General features: G+C 46.0%; 1 protein-coding gene across 2 annotated transcripts; it reads left to right on the plus strand.

Moving 5' to 3' along the window:
• Window positions 1–832: 832 nt before the first annotated feature.
• PTPN18 (protein tyrosine phosphatase non-receptor type 18) lies at window positions 833–18,769 on the plus strand (the record flags this gene model as incomplete). Of its 2 annotated transcripts, none has more annotated exons than XM_081243184.1 (15): window positions 833–925; window positions 3,089–3,197; window positions 3,362–3,561; window positions 3,640–3,735; window positions 3,849–3,887; window positions 14,330–14,398; window positions 15,147–15,209; window positions 15,431–15,573; window positions 16,186–16,252; window positions 16,331–16,408; window positions 16,501–16,590; window positions 16,842–16,930; window positions 17,603–17,811; window positions 18,262–18,336; window positions 18,562–18,769. In XM_081243184.1, 15 exons carry the CDS (start codon window positions 833–835, stop codon window positions 18,627–18,629), a joined length of 1,488 nt encoding a protein of 495 aa, XP_081099310.1. In that variant the 3' UTR covers window positions 18,630–18,769. The 2 variants fall into 2 exon arrangements, with proteins under 2 accessions (XP_081099310.1, XP_081099309.1); XM_081243183.1 differs by having other exon boundaries at window positions 3,485–3,561.
• Window positions 18,770–19,250: the final 481 nt, after the last annotated feature.

Below are 19,250 nucleotides of genomic sequence, written 5' to 3' on the forward strand. Positions count from 1 at the left end.
TTCTCCACATTTTCTGAAGACAAGAGTGTGGGGACGAAAGAAAATAAGCCCCTTAAAAGCACTGAGAACACCTAGTTCCTTGGAACCCACTCCCAGAGCCTCGATTCTCAGTTTCCCAGAAGGTTTATGCGGGTTGAAATCCTCAAATTAGGACTGGATGCTGGCGCCCCCAGTTCATCCTAGCCCGACCCAGAAAAAGAAGGGACCTCAGGAAATACACGGATTCAGTCTTTCTCACATCCCAGGTGCCCGGGTGTCATTTTCCCCCGCGGCTACCTCCCCCGACCTCCCTCGGACCCCGCCGAAGCGCAAAGCGCGGGACGGTCCTCACCCGGGGTCCCCCAGGCAGGAGTTGCAGGTCGGTCTCGGCGACCGTCTTTACTCACAGCTGCCACGCCACCCCGGCTCGGATCCGGACACAGCCTAGCTCCCAGAAGACAGAGCCGGGGAGGCCGGGCGAGGGCGTGCAGCCATCCGCCCTGCCCGGGCGCGGACCCCGGGTCCAAGAGAGAGGAAGTGGCCATGGGACCATGCGGACTCAGCCAGCTCGCGCAGAGGCCATAAAAAAGGGAAGAGCCAGCGCAGGATCCACGTCCCTGACCCAGCCCGGGTGAACCAAGCGCTCAGGCAGCCGCCCCGGTCCGGGAGCCTGTAGGCGAGGCTGGGGCGGGCTCTGAGTGTCATTGGCCGAGGGGAGCGCCCTGTCCACCGCTGCGCACTGCCACTGGCTGGCGAGATCTGAGGCGGGGCCTCGGCCACCTCCCACGGAGTCTACACTAGATGCGAGCGCGGAGCGCCACAGGTAGACTGGGCGTCTCTGGCCGGCAGCGCCATGAGCTGCAGCTTGGACGCGGCTCGGAGCTTCTTGGAGCAACTGGAGGCACGGGGCGGCCGGGAGGGGGCGGTCCTCGCCTGCGAGTTCAGCGTGAGTGGCCGAGTTGGCCGGTAGCGCGCCGCGCTTGGGCTCCTTGCCCTGGACGGTCCAGACGTCTGTTCTCCTGTGCGCCCTGCTGAGCTTTGCCTCTCTCTCTCTCTCTCTCTGTCTCTCTCTCCCCCCCCCCCCGCCTCTCTCTGTCTCTCTGTCTCTCTCTCGGCCTCCAGGGGCGTCTCCTCGCCTCGAGATCTCTCTGTTTTTCTCTCCCCAGCACCTCTCTCTGTCGCACTCTCTCCCTGACTGTCTTCACCCTCTGCCAGTAGGGTCCCAGAGGGCGATGTCCACGGTCGGGTCGGGCGGGGCCGCACACGCCCTCGGGTCCCTGCGCCCTTGCCGCGCTCCCGGAATCGTCCGGTTGCTGAGCAGGGCGGGCGCTCACCTGCGCTGGACACGCGACGCCCGGCCGCTCCAGGCGACCAGTCAGTCACTGCTGTGGTCCTGGGGAGGAAGAGGCTAGGGAAAGAGGAACCAAGAGGCCCCGCTGCGGCGAGGGTGTGGACGCTGGCTCTAATAGGCGTTGTGGCCTGGGGCGCTTTATCCGGTCCCTCTGGCCTCAGTTTCTCCTTGCGGGAAATGCGGACATTGATGACTCAACTGGCCTGAGGATTAAAATAACCAGTGTGGGTAAAAAGCGCGTAGCACATCTTGAGCTCTCACTTTGTAGGCGCCTTTGTCACTAGTTATAAATATTCTAAACTTTACAATGGGGTAGTGCAAGCCGTATGTAAGGAATGCTAACGCAGCATCGTCGTAGGCATCGCATCTACATGTCCTGAGGTATTTTAAATATAATAACATGGAAGCGTGCTATGCAAATATGTAAATACAATATATGGTGACATCTCAAATTTAGAAATGTTTGGTAAATATATGTATGTATCTAATAAATGACTATGTATCATTGAGTACAATAAAAATAGATAACAGAAACATTTATGAAATAAGTTGATTAATAAATAGAAAATATATAGTGAATATGTATAAATATGATTGTAAACTATAATTTACACAATAACATTAGTTAACTTCTTAAAACAATAGAATACACATAAATACAACATAGAATTATAATTTATCAAATAAGCAGTTATTGAAGTTCCTAAGTAATAAAATATGTAATAAATAGATAAAAGAAGTTTAAGAAAAATCTAAATTTACACAAATATAAAAATAAATATCATATATAAGAAATGCATAATAAATGCAAAATATATAATTTATTCAATATGAAAATGTCCATAATAAATGTAAACATGTAATATCCAGGTAGTACCTGACATCATGTCCATCTGGGTCTGGGTCCAGTCTGGAGCAGTAAGCATGCCAGCTGCTGGAGGCCACCCTCCTGCAGGCAGCCTTCTGTACTTACAGGAGTTTTGGGGCCTCTCTAGGCCTTGGTTTCCTCATCTATATAATAAAAATATTAATAGTGGTACCCACTACACTAGTGTGTCCACGAGGATGTAAATGACTTGATGGGCATAAGAACACTTAGAATGGTGGCTTGCACTCATCAGGGGGCTTGGTAGGTGTTACTTATTATCATCATGATTATGAATACTTGATGATGGTAATGCTATTCACTAATTATAATAATGGAACAGTAGTAAAGCACCTATAGTATCTAGTTACATAAGTAATGTTATACATTATAATTCATATGCATTGTATATTGTCTTATATATAGTGTATCACCATGTTTGTTATTTTAAATGCATAATATATTACAATTATTGTTCACAATACAATGTAAATACACATTGAGTGTACAGGGGGTAGATGCTCAGAGGTCTGAATTCAATACTCACTCACTGTGCCACTTCCTGGGTGGGACTTTCAGCAAGTCACTCAAACATGTGGTGCCTCAGCTTTCTCACCTACATAATGGAGATGTCAATAAGAGTACCCACTTCGGAGGGACCTTGCAGGTGGTTCAATGCCCTCACACAGAGCCTGGCACAGAGAAGGCACTCTGAGTCGCTACTATTATGGAACCATAATTAGCAGGCCCTGTGCTATCTGGGCACGGCACTCACCTCTCACAGGCCACGTGCCGTGTATCCCTGTGAGAGTCTCAGCGTCCCAGGACCCTGACCTGGCTCCTCTCTTGCTCTCTTCTCCCTCCCCCGGGTCTTCTTTCTGTCCTCCCACCAGGACATCCAGGCCCGCTCAGCCTCCTGGAAGACAGACAGCGTGTGTTCCACTGAGGCCGGCAGTCGACCAGAAAACGTGAGGAAGAACCGCTACAAAGATGTGCTGCCATGTAAGTCGGGGGTGGGAGTGGGGGCCTTCTGGAGGGAGTCGGTGCTGCTTTGCATGCCCGCACCCTGAAGCAGTGCAGGCGTTAGCCCGGATCCCCGCGCCACCACTGGGCCCCCAGAACTCTCCCTCCCAGGGCCTTGCTGTGGCTGCATTTCCCCCCCACAGTCTGCGAGTGCACCTCGATGGGATCCCTGCTAGGTATGCTGTCCCCTGCTGGCCTTCATCCGGGAGGCCGTCAAGGCCCCTGTCACCCACAAACTCCACGTTTCTCACCTCTCCCGCTGGCAGACGATGAGACACGCGTGATCCTTTCCCTGCTCCAGGAAGAGGGACATGGAGACTACATCAATGGCAACTTCATCAGGGTCAGGCTGGGCGTTAGGGAAAGGGCAGAGGTGGTGGAGGCACAGCGGGATCCCCATAGTGAACTTAGCCTTTACCAGGGCACGGATGGAAGCCAGGCCTACATCGCCACACAAGGACCCTTGCCTCACACCTTGCTAGACTTCTGGCGCCTGATCTGGGAGTTTGGGGTCAAGGTCAGCTTTGGGGGAGGGTGAGGTATGGCCAACATTCTGGGTCCTCCCTTGGCCCTGATAACCACACCCCCTAAACCAAATCTCCTCCCTTTCCCCTTACCCCTCTTGTCTAGGTGATCCTGATGGGCTGTCAGGAGATGGAAAATGGGCGGGTAGGTGTCCTCATCCCCTAGAATGCATATCCTCGTGCAGAGAGGAGACAGGAGAAACCTTGCTAGCTCTTCCCTGATGCCATGACTCAATGGCCCAGTTCTTGGCGTGACCCTCTCTGTACCTCTGCTAAGCCCACTATTACTAACTTTAATTTTTTTGTTGATCTTTTTCCTTTTATTCATGGGGCTCAACCCCTCTCCTGCTGGTCTTCCCGCCCCATTCCATACCATAGACCATAGGGCCCTATAACTGTGGCTTCCCCAGTACAGCTCTGATCTCTCTTTCCACCTTTCTCCCCCTTATTCACTCCACTCCAACCACTCTGGCCTTTGTTCTGCCTCGGGTCCTATGCTTTGTTCCCACTGCCTGGGACATTTTCTCCTTGGCCTGCTCCATCACCACCTTGGCTCAAATGCTACTTCCTCAATGAGATCTTCCTGGATCTCACCCATTTGGAACTCCCAGCACTCTCACTCTCCTTCCCTTGTCCTACTTTCATGTTTTTCTTCACAGTTCTTACCAACTTCTAACATACAAGATAATCTACAAATGTGTTATGTATATTGTTTATTCTGTCTCCCTCATTAGAAGAAAAGTTCCATGAGGGCAGGGATCTTTGTTTTGCCCATTAGCATAAGTTAGTTACTTAAAGAATACATGTCAACACTGAAGGCACATGGTTTCTGCATCCTGGCGTGCTCCATGGACAGGGCTGGGGGTGGGGTAAGTAATGCCCCGGGATGGCTGGCTGATCACGGAGTCTGTACAGTCTGTAGTGATGTACCTTCTTCATTCCTAATTTTGATAGTTGGTCGTCTGTCTGTCTCTCTCTCCTACATTGGTCTGGCAAGAATAAAGACAAGCAAACTTTAGTTGTACTAAATCTGTCCTGCTGCCTGTTTTTGTAAATAAAAATGTATAAGAACGTAGCCACACTCATTTGTTTACATATTTGTTTACATACCTGCTTTCATGCTACAATGGCCAAGTTCAGTAGTTGCAAGTTAAGTACATTGTATGGCTCACAAAGTCTAAACTATTTATTATCTGGCCATTTATAGAAAGTTAGCCAATCTCTGGGCTAGAGGCTTATCAATTTTATTATTTTTTCAAAGAAGCAGCTTTGAGTTTTATTCATTTTCTCTACTTTTTCATGTTTATTTCATTAATTTCTTCCCTTTATCATTTCCTTCCTTCTGGTTTAGGTTTAACTTGCTCTTTTTTTTTTCTAGTTCCTTAAGCTTAGATAATAGATTTGTGATTTTTTCACATATAAGTATTTTTTTAAAAATATTTATTTATTTTTTGGCTGCATGGGGTCTTAGTTGCGGCATTGGGGATCTTTTTGTTGCGGTTGCATGGGCTCTTAGTTGCGGTGCGCAAGCTTCTCTCTAGTTGTGGTGTGCAGGCTCAGTAGTTGTGGCGTGCGGGCTCTGGAGCATGTGGGCTCTGTAGTTGTGGTTCATGGGCTCCAAAGTGCGTGGGCTGTAGTTGTGGCACATGGGCTCTCTAGTTGTGGCACGTGGGCTTAGTTGCCCTGTGGCATGTGGGATTTTAGTTCCCCGACCAAGGATCAAACCGGCATCCCCTGCATTGCAAAATGGATTCTTAACCACTGGACCACCAGGGAAGTGCCTACATATAAGTATTTAATGTCATTCATTTTTCTCTATGCACTGCTCTAGCTACATCTCACAAACTGGTATGTAGTGTCTTTTTTTTCAGTTAGCTCAAAATATTTTCTAATTTCCCTTGTGATTTCTTCTTTGACCAATGGTATTTGACCATGGCTGTGCTTAAGTTCCAAATATTTGGGGGCTTTTCCATATATCTTCCTGTTATTAATTTTCAGTTCCATTGTGGTCAAAGAACAACTTTATATGATTCAAATGTACTGAAACTTGTTTTGTGGCCATGAATGTGATCTATCTTGGTAAATGTTTTGTGTGCACTTGAAAAGAATGTGTATTCTGCTTTGTTGAGTGGAGTGTTCTATAAATATCAGGTCAAATTGATTGTGTCTTTTTGAAAGACACTTTAATATCTTCTATATCTTTACTGTATCTTATATGTCTTTACTGATTTCTTTTCTCTAAATGTTCCATCAATTGCCAAGAGAGGAGTGTTGAAACCTCCAACTGTTCTATAACTCTGAATTAGGACAAGTTTCTCAATAGTATTATTCAAATCTTATTATTCTTACCTTTTTTTTTTTTTCTTTTTGGCCATGTGGCATGTGGGATCATAGTTCCCCTGACCAGGGACCAAACCTGTGCCCACTGCACTGGAAGGGTGCCCCCTGCAGTGTAAGGGCAGAGTCTTAACCACTGGACTATAGGGAAGTCCCTATTCTTACTTTTTTTCATCTACTTGTCCTATTATTTGCTGAAAGAGGAGTGTTGAAATCTCTAACTTTGATTTTAGATTTATCTATTTCTCCTTTCAGTTCTGTCAGTTTTTGCTTCAGATATTTTACAACTCTATAATTGCGTGCTTGTACAGTTAGGATTATGTCTTCCTGATGAATCAATCCTGTTTTCAATATGTAATGTCGCTTTTATCTCTAAAAGGAAAAGGGTAATATCCCTTTCTCTGAAGTGTACTTTGATATTAATATAGCCATTTAAACTTCTTTAGATTAGAGTGTGCATGATATCTCTATTTTAATTCTTTTACTTTTTATCTGTGTTCATTTTTATTTATTTTTATTTATTTTATTTTATTTATTTTTTTGGCTGCACCACGGAGCTTGCAGCCTCTTAGTTCCCTGAGCAGGGACTGAACCCATGTCCCCTGCAATGGAAGTGCAGAGCCCTAACCACTGGACTTCCAGGGAATTCCCCATTTTTATTTTTAAACTGTGTTTCTTATAGCTGGCATATTGTGGGTACTTACTTTTTTTTTATCCAGTCTGACAATCTCTGCCTTTAATTGGAGTATTTAGTCTTTAATGTGTCTAAATCTATGATTTTGCTATTTGTTTTCTATTTGTTCCACCTGTTCTTTGTTCCTTATTTTCTGTCTTCTTTTTTACTGAGAATTTTTATGACTCTGTTTCACAGTCATTATTCACTTATTAGTTATACCTCTTTGTATTATGTGCTTGTGTGCTTAGTGGAATGTGTACTTATCACAGTCTATGTTCAAATAATATTATACCATTTCATGTAAAATGTGAGAACTTTACAATACCGTATTTCAATTTTCTCTTTCCATGCTTCAAGCTATTGTTGCCCTAGGTTTGATTCTAAATTTAAAATATACTACACAACACACTGCTATTATTTTTCCTACAGATTATCTTTAAAAAAAACAACTTTATTGAGATACAATTCATCCATCTAAAGTGTGCAATTTAATTGTTGTTAGTATATTCCTGAGTTATACAGTCATCGCCACAATGAATTTCAGAACCTTTTCATCACCCCATAAAGAAGCCCTGTATCTATTAGCAGTTATGCTGCATTTCCTACCAAACTCCACCCTAGGCAACTACTAATCTATTTTTGGTCTCTGTAGATTTGCCCACTCTGGACTTTTCCTATAACTGGAATCATACGATATGTTGTCTTTCATGACTGGCTTCTTTCACTAAGGCTGTGTTTTAAGGCTCATGTATGTTGTAGCATGTATCAATACTTCACCCGTTCTTATTGCTGCATAACATTCCATTGAATGGATCTACCACATTTTATATATCCATTAATGGATATATCCATTATATATCCATTTTATATATCCATGTCAGGATGCAGAAACCATGTGCCTTCAATGTTGACATATACTCTTTGAGTAATTTATGCTAATGGGAAAAACAAAGATCCCTGCCCTCATGGAACTTTTCTTCTAATCAGTAAAAAGTGACTACTTTATAGAATTTGAGCTGTTTCCGCTTTTTGGTGATTATGAATATTGCTGCTATAAACATTCATGTGCAAGTTTTTGTGTAGAAGTATGTTTTCATTTCTCTTGGATATATACCTAGAAGTGGAATTGCTGGGTCATATGGTAAACTCTATTTTTAACATTTTGAGGAACTGCCAAACTGTTTTCCACAGTGGCTATATCATTTTACATTTCAACCAGCAATGTATGAAGGTTCCAATTTCTCCACATTCTTACCAACACTTGTTATTGTCTGTCTTTTTCATTATTGCTATCCTGTTGGATGTGAAGTTGTACTCATTGGGTCTTTTTTTTTTTTCAGTTGTGGTAAAATATATATAACATAAATTTTTGCCATTTTAACGATCTCAAGTGTACAATTTGGAAACATTAAGTACACTCACAGTGTTGCAAACCGTTACCACTATCCAATTCCAGAACTTGTTCATCATCCCAAACAGAAACTCTGTATCCATTTAACAGTTTCTTCCCATTTCCCCTTCCTGCAGCTGTTGGTAGCCTTTATTCTACTTTCTGTCTCTATAAATTTGCCTCTTGTAGGTACCTCATATCAGTGGGGTCGTACAACACTTGTTCTTTTGTGTCTGACTTATTTCATTTATCAGGTTTTCAAGGTTCATCCATGTTGTAGAGTGTACCAGAATTTCATTCTTTTTAAGGCTGAATAACATTTCATTGTATGTATGTACCACATTTTGTTTATCCATTCACCTGTTGATGGACATTTGGGTTGTTTCTACCTTTTGGTTATTGTGGTAGTGCTGCTATGAACATTAGTACATAAGTATCTGTTTTGAGTCCTTGTTTTCAATTCTTTTGGGTAGTAGAATTAATTACTGGATCGTATGGCAACTCTGTGTTTAGTTTTGTTGTTGTTGTTGTTTTCCACAGTGGCCGGACCACCCTATATTCTCACCAGCAATGCACAAGTGTTCCATTTTTCCATACACTCACCAAGACATGTTATTTTCTGTTTTCACTTTTGTTTTTATTAGCCATCCTAATGGATGGGAAGTGGTATCTCATTGCAGTTTTGGTTTGCATTAGCTTAATGAGGTGGATTTGTGGATTTCATTTGCATTTACCAAACATCTTTTCACGTGCTTATTTTTCCATTTGTATGTCTTCTTTGGAGAAATATTTGTTTCAGTCCTTTGCCCATTTTTTAATTGGGTTATTTGTCTTTTTATTATTGGGTTGTAAGAATTCTTCTGAATACAAGTCCCTTATCAGTATATGATTTAGAAATATTTTTTTCCATTGTGTGGGTGTCTTTTCATTTTCTTTATAGTGTCCTTTGAAGTACAAACACTTTTTAATTTTGAAGACTTCCAATCCATTGTTTTGATGTGCTTTTTTTTTTTTTTTTTTTTGCGGTACACGGGCCTCTCACTGCTGTGGCCTCTCCCGTTGCAGAGCACAGGCTCCGGACGCGCAGGCCCAGCTGCCATGCCTCACGGGCTTAGCTGCTTCGCGGCATGTGGGATCCTCCCGGACCGGGGCACGAACCCATGTCCCCTGCATTGGCAGGCGGACTCCCAACCACTGTGCCACCAGGGAAGCCCTTGATGTGCTTTTGATGTTGTATCCAACAAGTCATTGTCTAACCAGAGGTCAAAAATATTTACTCCTATGTTTTCTTCTAAGTGTTTTATCGTTTTCTCTCTTATGTTTAGGTCTCTGATTCATTTTGAGTTAATTTTTGTATATGGTGTAAGACAGCGGTCCAAATTCATTCTTTTGTTTATAGATACCTAGTTGTCCTAGCACCATTTGTTAAAAGGACTGTGCTTTCCCCATTGAATGGTCTTGGTACTTTGTTGAAAATCAATTGAGTGTACACGTAAAGGTTTATTTCTGGACTCTCAATTCTATTCCATTGATTGACATGTCTATCTTTGTGCCAGTACTACATGGTATTGTAGGTTTGTGGTAAGTTTTGAAATCAGGAAGTGTGAGTCCTCCAAATTTGTTCTTCTTTTTTCAAGATTGTTTTGGCTATTCTGGGTCACTTGCCATGAAGAAAAGAGTTAACATAGCTGGCATAAATGCTTATGCTTAAAAAGAGCTTCCTGAAGGTTTGGCTCTTGACTGGAAGTTGGATTTCCAGTAAGAGTGGCTCACCATGCTTAAACTGTTTATACAAACAATGTGTCTATGTGACAGTAGGTTTATGTGAACACCTGCTTTCCCTCTGGGAGTCTGAAGTTTTGTCACATGCTAGTCAGAGGTGCCTACATACCACATAGAGTCAGTCCCCCAGTAAAAACCCTGGGCACTGAATTCCTAAATGTCCCTGTGGACATTTCACACGTGTGGTCACAACTCACTCTGGAGGAATTAAGCACATTCTATGTGACTCCACTGGGAGAAGACCCTTGGAAGCTGGCACCCTGTTTCCTGCAGACTTCACCCTGTGCGCCTTCTCCCTTTGCTGTTTTATCCCGTAACCTTTCATTGCGATAAATTGTAGCCACAAGTACAACTCTATACTGAGTCCTGTGAGTCCTCCTGTTGAATGATCAAACCTGAGGGCAGTCTTGGGAATCCATAACACATTTATTAATGTTAACATATTGTTTATATATTAATGTAAAGATCAGCTTGCCCATATCTTCAAAAAGCCTTCTAGGATCTGATAAGGATTTCATTGAATCTATCAATTCTGGGGGCGGGGGGGAGGTATTGCAAATAATAGTTTTTTTAATATGAAAATACAGTTGATTTTTCTGTACTGATTTTGTATCCTGCAACCTTGCCGAACTTGCTTATTAGTTCTAATAGTGTGTGTGTGTGTGTGTGTGTGCGCATTCTTTAGGGTTTTCTCTATATAATATCATGCTATCTGCAAGTTGACATACTTTTGTTTCTTCCTTTCCAATCTGGGTAACCTCCCTTCCTTTCTTTCTTCTTCCTTCTCTCCCTATCTTTTTTTCTTTTTTCTTTCCTTTCCTTTCCTTTTCTTTTCTTTTTTCTCTCTCTTGCTTCCTCCCTCCCACCTTCCCTCCTTTCCTTCCTTCATTTCTTTTTCTAATTGCCCTGCCTACAACTTCCAGTACAAAAAAGTGCAAACATTCTTGTCTTGTTCCTGATCTTAAGCGCAAAACATTCAGTCTTTCACCATTAAGTATTAGGTTAGCTGTAGGTTTTGGTAGATACTTTTTTTTATTGTTGTTGTTGGTTTTGCTTTTTAAATCAAGATGGGGAATTTCCTTTCTATGTCTAGTTCCTTTCATGTTTTTATATGAAAACGTATTGGATTTTGTTCAGATTTTTTTTCTGCATCTATTAAGTTGATCATGTGTTTTTGTTTCATTTTCTATTATTATGGGATATGATATTGATTGACCTTCATATATTGATTTTCATATATGTGTTCCTGGGATTAATCCCACCTGATCCTGTGTAAAATCCTTTGTTAATATTGTGTTGAGGGGCTTCCCTCGTGGCGCAGTGGTGGAGAGTCCGCCTGCCGATGCAGGGGACACGGGTTCGTGCCCTGATGCGGGAGGATCCCACATGCCGCGAAGCGGCTGGACCCGTGGGCCATGGCTGCTGAGCCTGCATGTCCGGAGCCTGTGCTCTGCAACGGGAGAGGCCACAACAGAGAGAGGCCCGCGTAACGCAAAAAAAAAAAAAAAAATATATATATATATATATATATATATATATATATATATAGTGTTGAGGATTCTTCTGTCTATATTCTTGAGACATTGCTTAATAGCTTTCTTTTCTTGTGTTATCTGTCTGGTTTTGGTAGCAGAGTAATACTGGTCTCATAAAATATGTTGGCAAATGTTCCTTCAATTCTTTGGAAAAGTTTGTGAAGGATTGCTATTAATTCCTCCTTTTTTGGTAAAATTCACTAGATTATCTTTTAAAGATGTTAAAAATCAGAAATACCTTTTACATTTAGCTACATATTTACCTTTTTCTTTACTCTTCATCCCTTTGTGTAGGTCTGTATTCCACCTGGTTCCTTTTGTATGAAAAGCTTACTTTAATATTTCTCATAGTGCTGTTTTACTTGTGACAAAGTCTCTCAGTTACTTTTTTTAAATTTCAGCATTTTGGGGGTGTCACAGCATTGACCTCTGGCTCGCGGAGTTTCTGACAAAATTCTGCTGTCATCCTTATTCCTCAGTATGTAATGTGTCTTTTTTATGTGTGATGCTTTTAAGATTTTTTTCTTTATCATCGTTTTTCAGCAGTTTGATCATGAGCTACCTTGGTGTGGCTTTCTTTATGATTATTCTCCCTGTGGTTCATTGACCTTCTTGGATCTGTGGGTTCATAGTTTCATCAAATCTGGAAAATTTTCCAGCTATTGTTTATTCAAAAATAGTTTCTATTCTCCTCTCTCCTCTCCTTCTGGACTCCAGGTACACATACATTAGGCCTCTTGATATATATTTCCACAGGTATCTGATTCTCTGTTAGTTTTTTCCCCATTTTTTCTCTCTCTTTTTCATTTTGAATAGTTTCTATTGCTATGCCTTTGTATTCACTGATCTTCTGGTGTCTAATCTGCTATTAGACAGTGAATTTTTTTTTCATATTCTTTTCCATTATGGTTTATCACAGGATATTGAATATAGTTCCCTGTGCTCTACAGTAGGACCTTGTTGTTTATCCGTCCTATTTATACTAGTTTGCATCTGCTAATCCCAAGTTCCAATCCATTCCTCCCCACCCCCTTGCCCACAGCAACTCCAAGTCTGTTCTGTATCTCTGTGAGTCTGTTTCTGTTTTGTAGATAAGCTCATTTGTGTCATATGTTAGATATTTAGGGATATCCTATGGTATTTGTCTTTCTCTTTCTGACTTACTTCCCTTAGTATGATAATCTCTAGGTCCATCCATGTTGCTGCAAATGGCATTATTTCATTCTTTTTTATGGCTGAGTATATTGTATATATATATATACCTCGTCTTCTTTACCCATTCATCTGTCGATAGACATTTAGGTTGTTTCCATGTCTTAGCTATTTTGAGTAGCGCTGCTATGAACACAGGGGTGCATGTATCTTTTCAAATTATAGCTTTGTCCGGATGTATGCCCAGGAGTGGGATTGCTGGATCATATGGTAACTCTATTTTTAGTTTTTTGAGGAACCTCCATACTCTTTTCCATAGTGGCTGCACCAATTTACATTCCCACCAGCAATGTGGGAGGGTTCCCTTTTCTCCACACCCTCTCCAGCATTTGTTATTTGTAGACATTTTCATGATGGCCATTCTGACCAGTGTGAGGCGGTACCTCATTGTAGTTTTGATTTGCGTTTCTCTAATAACTACTGATGTTGAGCATCTTTTCATGCGTCTTAGACAGTGAATTTTTTATTTCATATATTTTATTTTTCCTCTCTAGAAGTTCCATTTAGGTCTTTTTTATATCTCTTATTTCACTTTCATCCCTTTTGTGGTTTCCTTTTCATCTTTGAACATATTTATAATATTTATAAAGGCTGTTTTGAAGTCTTTGTCTGCTTGTTTCCTCATCTCTATTGGGTCTTTTTCTGCTGCTTTTTCTCCTGGGTATAGGTCATATTTTCTTACTTCTTTATATGTCTAGTAAATTTTTATTCGATGCTCAATATTTTAAATTTTACAAAAGTAAGTTTTGGATTTTGTTACCTTCCTTTAAAAAGTGTTGGACTTTTTGTGGAAGGCAGTTAAGTTACTTTTAGATATTTGATCATTTTAAGGTTTGTTTCTAAGCTTTTTTAGGGCGAGTCTAGAGAAGGCTTTATTCTAGAACTAAGTTCTTCTACTTTCAATGTTTGATCCTTCAGGTTCCCTACTGAATGCCCCTTTTAATCACTCAAGTCTCTCCACTGTGGCTGGAGGAAATGTAAATTATTTCTGTCCCACCGTGAGCCCCAGGAAATGTTCATCTTACAGTTCCCTAGCTATTATTCCTTCACGGGAAGTTATTCCGTCCTAGCTTCATGGGGTTTCGTGTCATATGTGCCCAGATCATTATTCAGCTAAAGACTTAAGGGGACCCCTATGCAGACTTCTGGAGTTCTTTGCTTTTGTTTGCATAGTGCTGTTCTCTCAAGACCTCTGCCTTGGCCTCCCCGAGCCAAGATCTCTGGTTCCTCAACTCAGTGGGCTCATCAAACTCTCCACGTTCTGCAGCCTGGTTACTGCCTCTTGGCAGTAAGCTGGGGAGGTCACACCGTTTGACTCATGTGTTTCCCGTTGTTCAGTGATCACAGTCCTGCAAGGCTGTGGACCAGTGTCTGAAAATAGTGGCTCATATATTTTGTCCAGGTTTTCAGTTGCTTTCAGAAGGAGAATATTCTGGACTGTCTTCCTCCTGCACAGTCAGAAGCTCACATCTCCATTGAGTCTGTCTGTGTTTAGTCTGATGAGGTTCTGCCGCCTGGCCTCCTTTGAAGCTTCAGCTGTCTGTGCTTCCACCAGCAACCTGGGCTGTCCCGTGCGGGGTGTGCACGTGTTGATCTGAACTCTGAGGCACACTCCGCCTCTTCACTCTCTGCCCTTTTCCCCTTGCCTTTTGCAGAAAAAGTGTGAGCGTTATTGGGCCCAAGAAAAGGAGCCACTGCAGATTGGGCTTTTCTGCATCACTCTGGTGAGCTGGGGCAGAGGTGGGAACAGCACTTTATGAAGTCTTGGATGTTGTGGAAGATTTCACAGATGATTCTGAGTGGAAAGCTTTTGGGCTGGGCCTGAAAGGATGAACAGTTTTCCCACGGTCGCCCTCACACTGCAGGGAGCGCTCTGGTATTAGCATGGCAAATAGTCAGAACTCATTATACACTTTTTGCATTTTAACTACTATCATGGTTATCTCTGTAAATGTTCATGTGCCTGGTTAGGTTCTTAAAATTCTTATTTCCCTTACCCTTTCAAAAGAACTCAGGAAAATCTCTCATAAATCATAAATACAATTGGTATTGAATAAATACAATGAAACTTGTTTTAGAACAAAAGATGTTTCTTTGTTTCACTGTAAATGAGCTTGTTGGATGTTTAATCATAGTTCCTCTTTCTCCCCTTTGTGAAATGTTTCCTTCACAAAAGCCATGGGAGATATTCAGGCTAAATGAATTTTTAAAAATATGTTGTTTGTATTTGATTTTTCTTTTGTTTTTTTTTGGGGGGGGGGCCATGCTGCATGGCTTGCAGGATCTCAGTTCCCTGACCAGGGATTGAACCCAGGCTACAGCAGTGAAAGCCCAGAATCCTAACCACTAGGCCACCAGGGAACTCCCTGTATTTGATTTTTAATCAGAAACGCTTTGTTTTTTTGTAAATATGTCTTTTGGCACCTGTGATCTTTGTTCTCTGCCCTCTTCTCACATGCCCCATATCCACAGACAAGGGAGACGTGGCTGAATGCAGACATCACGCTCAGGACCCTTCAGGTCACCTTCCAGAAGGTACTGAAAGGGGAGGAGGAGACTCCCACATAGGGAGAGCTGTTTCCTGTCTCTGTTTTCTCATCTGTAAAATGTGCATTAACAATAGTACCCATCTCTTCAGTTATTATCTGTTGCATTTAAATGGAGGATGTGGAGAACTAGTGCTGACATGTAATAGGGGCTCAATAAATGCTTTTCTTTCTTTTTTCATTCTTTGCCCCTCATTTCCTGTGTTTCAGGAATCCCGCTCTGTGTACCAGCTGCAGTATATATCCTGGCCAGACAGAGGGGTCCCTAGCAATCCCGACCACGTGCTCGCCATGGTGGAGGAAGCCCGGCGCCTCCAGGGATCTGGCCCCAGCCCCCTCTGTGTCCACTGCAGGTTTAGGAAAATGGGCTTTATGGGGGTCTGGTGAGACAGAGGGGATGGTGGTGGGGAGGGGGACAGGGAGGATAGTGCAGGGCTTGGAGCCAGTCTTACAGTCTGAGTGCCTGTTTCAAGAAACCTGAGGCCACACTTGCTCAAGTTGCAGCTCAAATGGTTAGTATTTATTGAGCACAGACTGTCTGCTAAGGAGTAAGTACACAGTTGATGCTCAACAAATATAAGCAATTAGAAAGGTTTTCCCTTCAAATTATAACCTCGGATTCTGGGAATCAAAAAGTGCTGCAGGGGGCTTCCCTGGTGGCGCAGTGGTTGAGAGTCCGCCTGCCGATGCAGGGGACACGGGTTCGTGCCCCGGTCCGGGAGGATCCGACATGCCGCGGAGCGGCTGGGCCCGTGAGCCATGGCCGCTGAGCCTGCACGTCCGGAGCCTGTGCTCCGCAACGGGAGAGGCCACAGCGGTGAGAGGCCCGCGTACTGCAAAAAAAAAAAAAAAAAAGTGCTGCAGGGGACACTCCATTAAGGCCCTCACCCCCAGCCCCAAATGCCCCCTTTAAAAGGGATAGCAGGCAGGCCCTGACCGAGCTCACTCTGATTCTCACTTGTCAGTGCGGGCTGTGGGCGAACAGGTGTCCTGTGCACCCTGGATTATGTGAGACAGTTGCTGCTGACGCAGGTATGAAGAGGGCATACAAGCACAGTGTGGGCCCTGTGCCCAGGAGGTCCTGCTCAAGTGCCCATCTCTCTGCCCTAGATGATACCACCTGACTTCAGCCTCTGCAGTGTGGTCCTCAAGATTCGGAGGCAGCGGCCTTTAGCCATACAGACAGAGGTGGGGGCCGGGTCTCCTCGTTCCAAGGACGTATCCCTCCTGTTCCGGTCTTCCCCTCTCGATGACCCCTCTTCCCTGCCCCACCCCCTCAGGTGCAGTACAGGTTCCTGTACCACACAGTGGCTCAGATGTTCCTCTCAGCGCTCCAAAATGCCAGCCCTCTCTACCAGAACCTCAAGGAGGTACCAAGGCCGCCTTCCAATCCTCAGAGACCAGGACCCAGGGCAGAGGTCTATGGCCACCACCAGCGCCAGCAGCCAGCCCTTGGACTCCCTCCAGGAGCGGGGACTGACGCACTATGATACCTACCTTTGTCCTCCTCCTTATCACTGTCCCCTCTTAAGCTTCCCCCACAGAGCCCACAGCGACCCCCACTAGGAGCCTGGCCAGCGTCCTCCGAAGCCTCACGCCTCTCCCTCCTGCCTTTCCCCAGAACTGTGCCCCAGTCTACGACGATGCCTTCCCCCTCCGGACCTCCCACACCCTTCTTGCCATAGCCTGCCCAGCCGCCGGGGTCCTCAGGTAACCAGCCCCCTCCCCTCAGTCTTCCATTTTCACTTTCTCGTCCTTGGAGGCTGGCCCTTTCCTCGCCCTTGAAACACCAGCCCCTCCCTTGCCGTTCAGTTCACCAAATATTCACTGGCCCGTTCTTGCAGCTGAGCTCTGGGAACCCTCCCCAAGATGATTCTTTAATCCCAGAGATCCCATTGCCTCTGCCCTCGGGCAAGCTCCCAATGTGAGCCCCCTCCTCGCTTTTCCACTCATTAATTCAGCAGATAGTTTTTGAGGCCACCCAACTGTAAGGCCTCATGTCGGGTGCAGCAGAGACTTCAGCCCTTGGTCCTTGAGACCGGCCCTCCATTTTGAGACTCTGCCTTGCTTCTCTTTAGATGTCACTTCCTCATTCATTTATTGAACAGACAACTACACAGAAATGACCAATCCTCAATACCAATATCTTGCCCCATTCACCTGCCGGGCTGGCCCCTTCCTTCCTTCATCCACCCAACCTGCTGGGCGCTAGGGACCCAGACACGAGACCCCTTTCCCCAGAGACGCTACCACCTCCGCCTCCTCGCTCCGTAACTGCGCGCCGCCTCGGGCGGGAAGGAAGCCGGTGGTTTGCGTGCCGAGCGCGCTGCCCCCTCCCTCCCCAGCCTCGGCGCCGCCGCTTCACTTCCTCCCCACCCGCAGGAGCATCTCGGTGCCCGGGCCCCCGGGCCTCGCCATGGCCGACACGTACGCTGTGGTGCAGAAGCGCGCGGCCCCCGCGGGCACCGGGGCAGGGGCGGGCGCGCGGGCGCGCGGCGCGGAGGAGACGCCCCTCTACAGCCAGGTGACGCCGCGCGCCCGGCGGCCCCAGGCGCACGCGGAGGACGGCCGCGGGCCGCTGCCCGGCCGCGGTAAGTCGACGTGGCCCGGGCGCGGGGCTGGGCGGGCGGGGGGGGGGCTGGCCCCGACCTGCTCCGTTTCCCGACCCCCTGTGGCTGCGGTCTGGAGGCCCTGGAGGCCACGAGGACCCCCACCCCCCCCCTCCACCGCGTTCGGCCCGGTCACGCCCCGGAGGCTGACGTCCTGGCTTCCCCGGCCACGCCTTTGGGACAACCTCCGGTCCTCTGGTCACGCCCGGAAGCGTCCCGGGCCAAACCGCGGTCTCTGGCCCGACCACCTAGTCTGGGCGGAGGTCTCCGATTTGGTCACGGCCCTGGCCACGCACCCTCCCGCTGGGCCCCGGCGCCCGGCCCCCAGCCTGCCTTCTCTGGCCTGGGAGGATGCGCATTTGCCTCCGAGTGGCTCTCCGGAACTTCGAGGGCCGGCCTGAGCCGATCTGTTAGGTGGTTTTCTGCCCGCAGTTCCTGTTGACCAAAGCCCAGCAGGGCCTGGCGCCTACGAGGACGTGGTAGATGGAGCTCAGACTGGTGGGCTAGGTAAGTCAGACAGCCTGGGTCGCTGGGACTCTCTGCAGTTTTAACTGAATCCCAGGCATTTGGGGCTTTGAGATGGTGGCAGGAAAACACACGCCCTCGGAGTCCTGTGCATGTGTCTGCAGCAAACCGTGAGGGCCTGGAGGCTTGGGGGTGACTTTCCACGAGTTGCCTACCTCTCCGCACCTCAGCTTCTCCGTGAGCCCTACGGTGCCCTTCCTTTTCCAGGCTTCAACCTGCGCATTGGAAGGCCTAAAGGACCCCGGGACCCGCCTGCCGAGTGGACCCGCGTGTGAGCGCAGCGCCCTTGCCTGCCTGTTGGGTGCCTGGTCCACGTGGGTGCCTGGGCTGCTGAGGGCCGTGCTCTACACTGTGAAGTGCGGGGAATGGGGTTGCTGGGCTGCATCAAAATAAAAGTTTCTCAGTGTGGAAAATATGGGGGCTTTGCCTCAGTGATCATAGCGTTCAAGGCGTGAGGCTTGGGGAGGTAGCTGGTTGACGATGGCTAGTGAGGTTACACTGAGCATATTCAAGAATAAATTCAACCCCAAGAGTCTGGGCAGGGCTCCCGGCTGTGAAGCGGAGGATGGACAGACAGGCTTCTGGAGACTCCCCTTCCCCACTTGAAGGACTGGTTCATCTCAGTAGCTGAGCCTCCCTCACTCAGACACTCAGCTTATGACACGGGGAGATGGATGGACCCCCGTTGCCCTCCACCATTCAGACAGATGGAAGCCAGGCATAACAACAGCCAAGCAGACTGATTTCAGACAGACAGGTGAAAAGATCCCCAGATGGGCAGGCAGACAGACGGAATCCCAACCTGGACAGGCATACAGCAATTCCCTTAGACAGCCAGACCTTCAGAGGGACAGTCCATGGGTGGACCTCCAGCCAGAGAGAGTGACCCACCAACA

The sequence above is a fragment of the Mesoplodon bidens genome (assembly GCF_964165515.1).
Source record: "Mesoplodon bidens genome assembly, chromosome: 8".
In the NCBI taxonomy this organism is placed as follows: Eukaryota; Metazoa; Chordata; class Mammalia; order Artiodactyla; family Ziphiidae; genus Mesoplodon; species Mesoplodon bidens.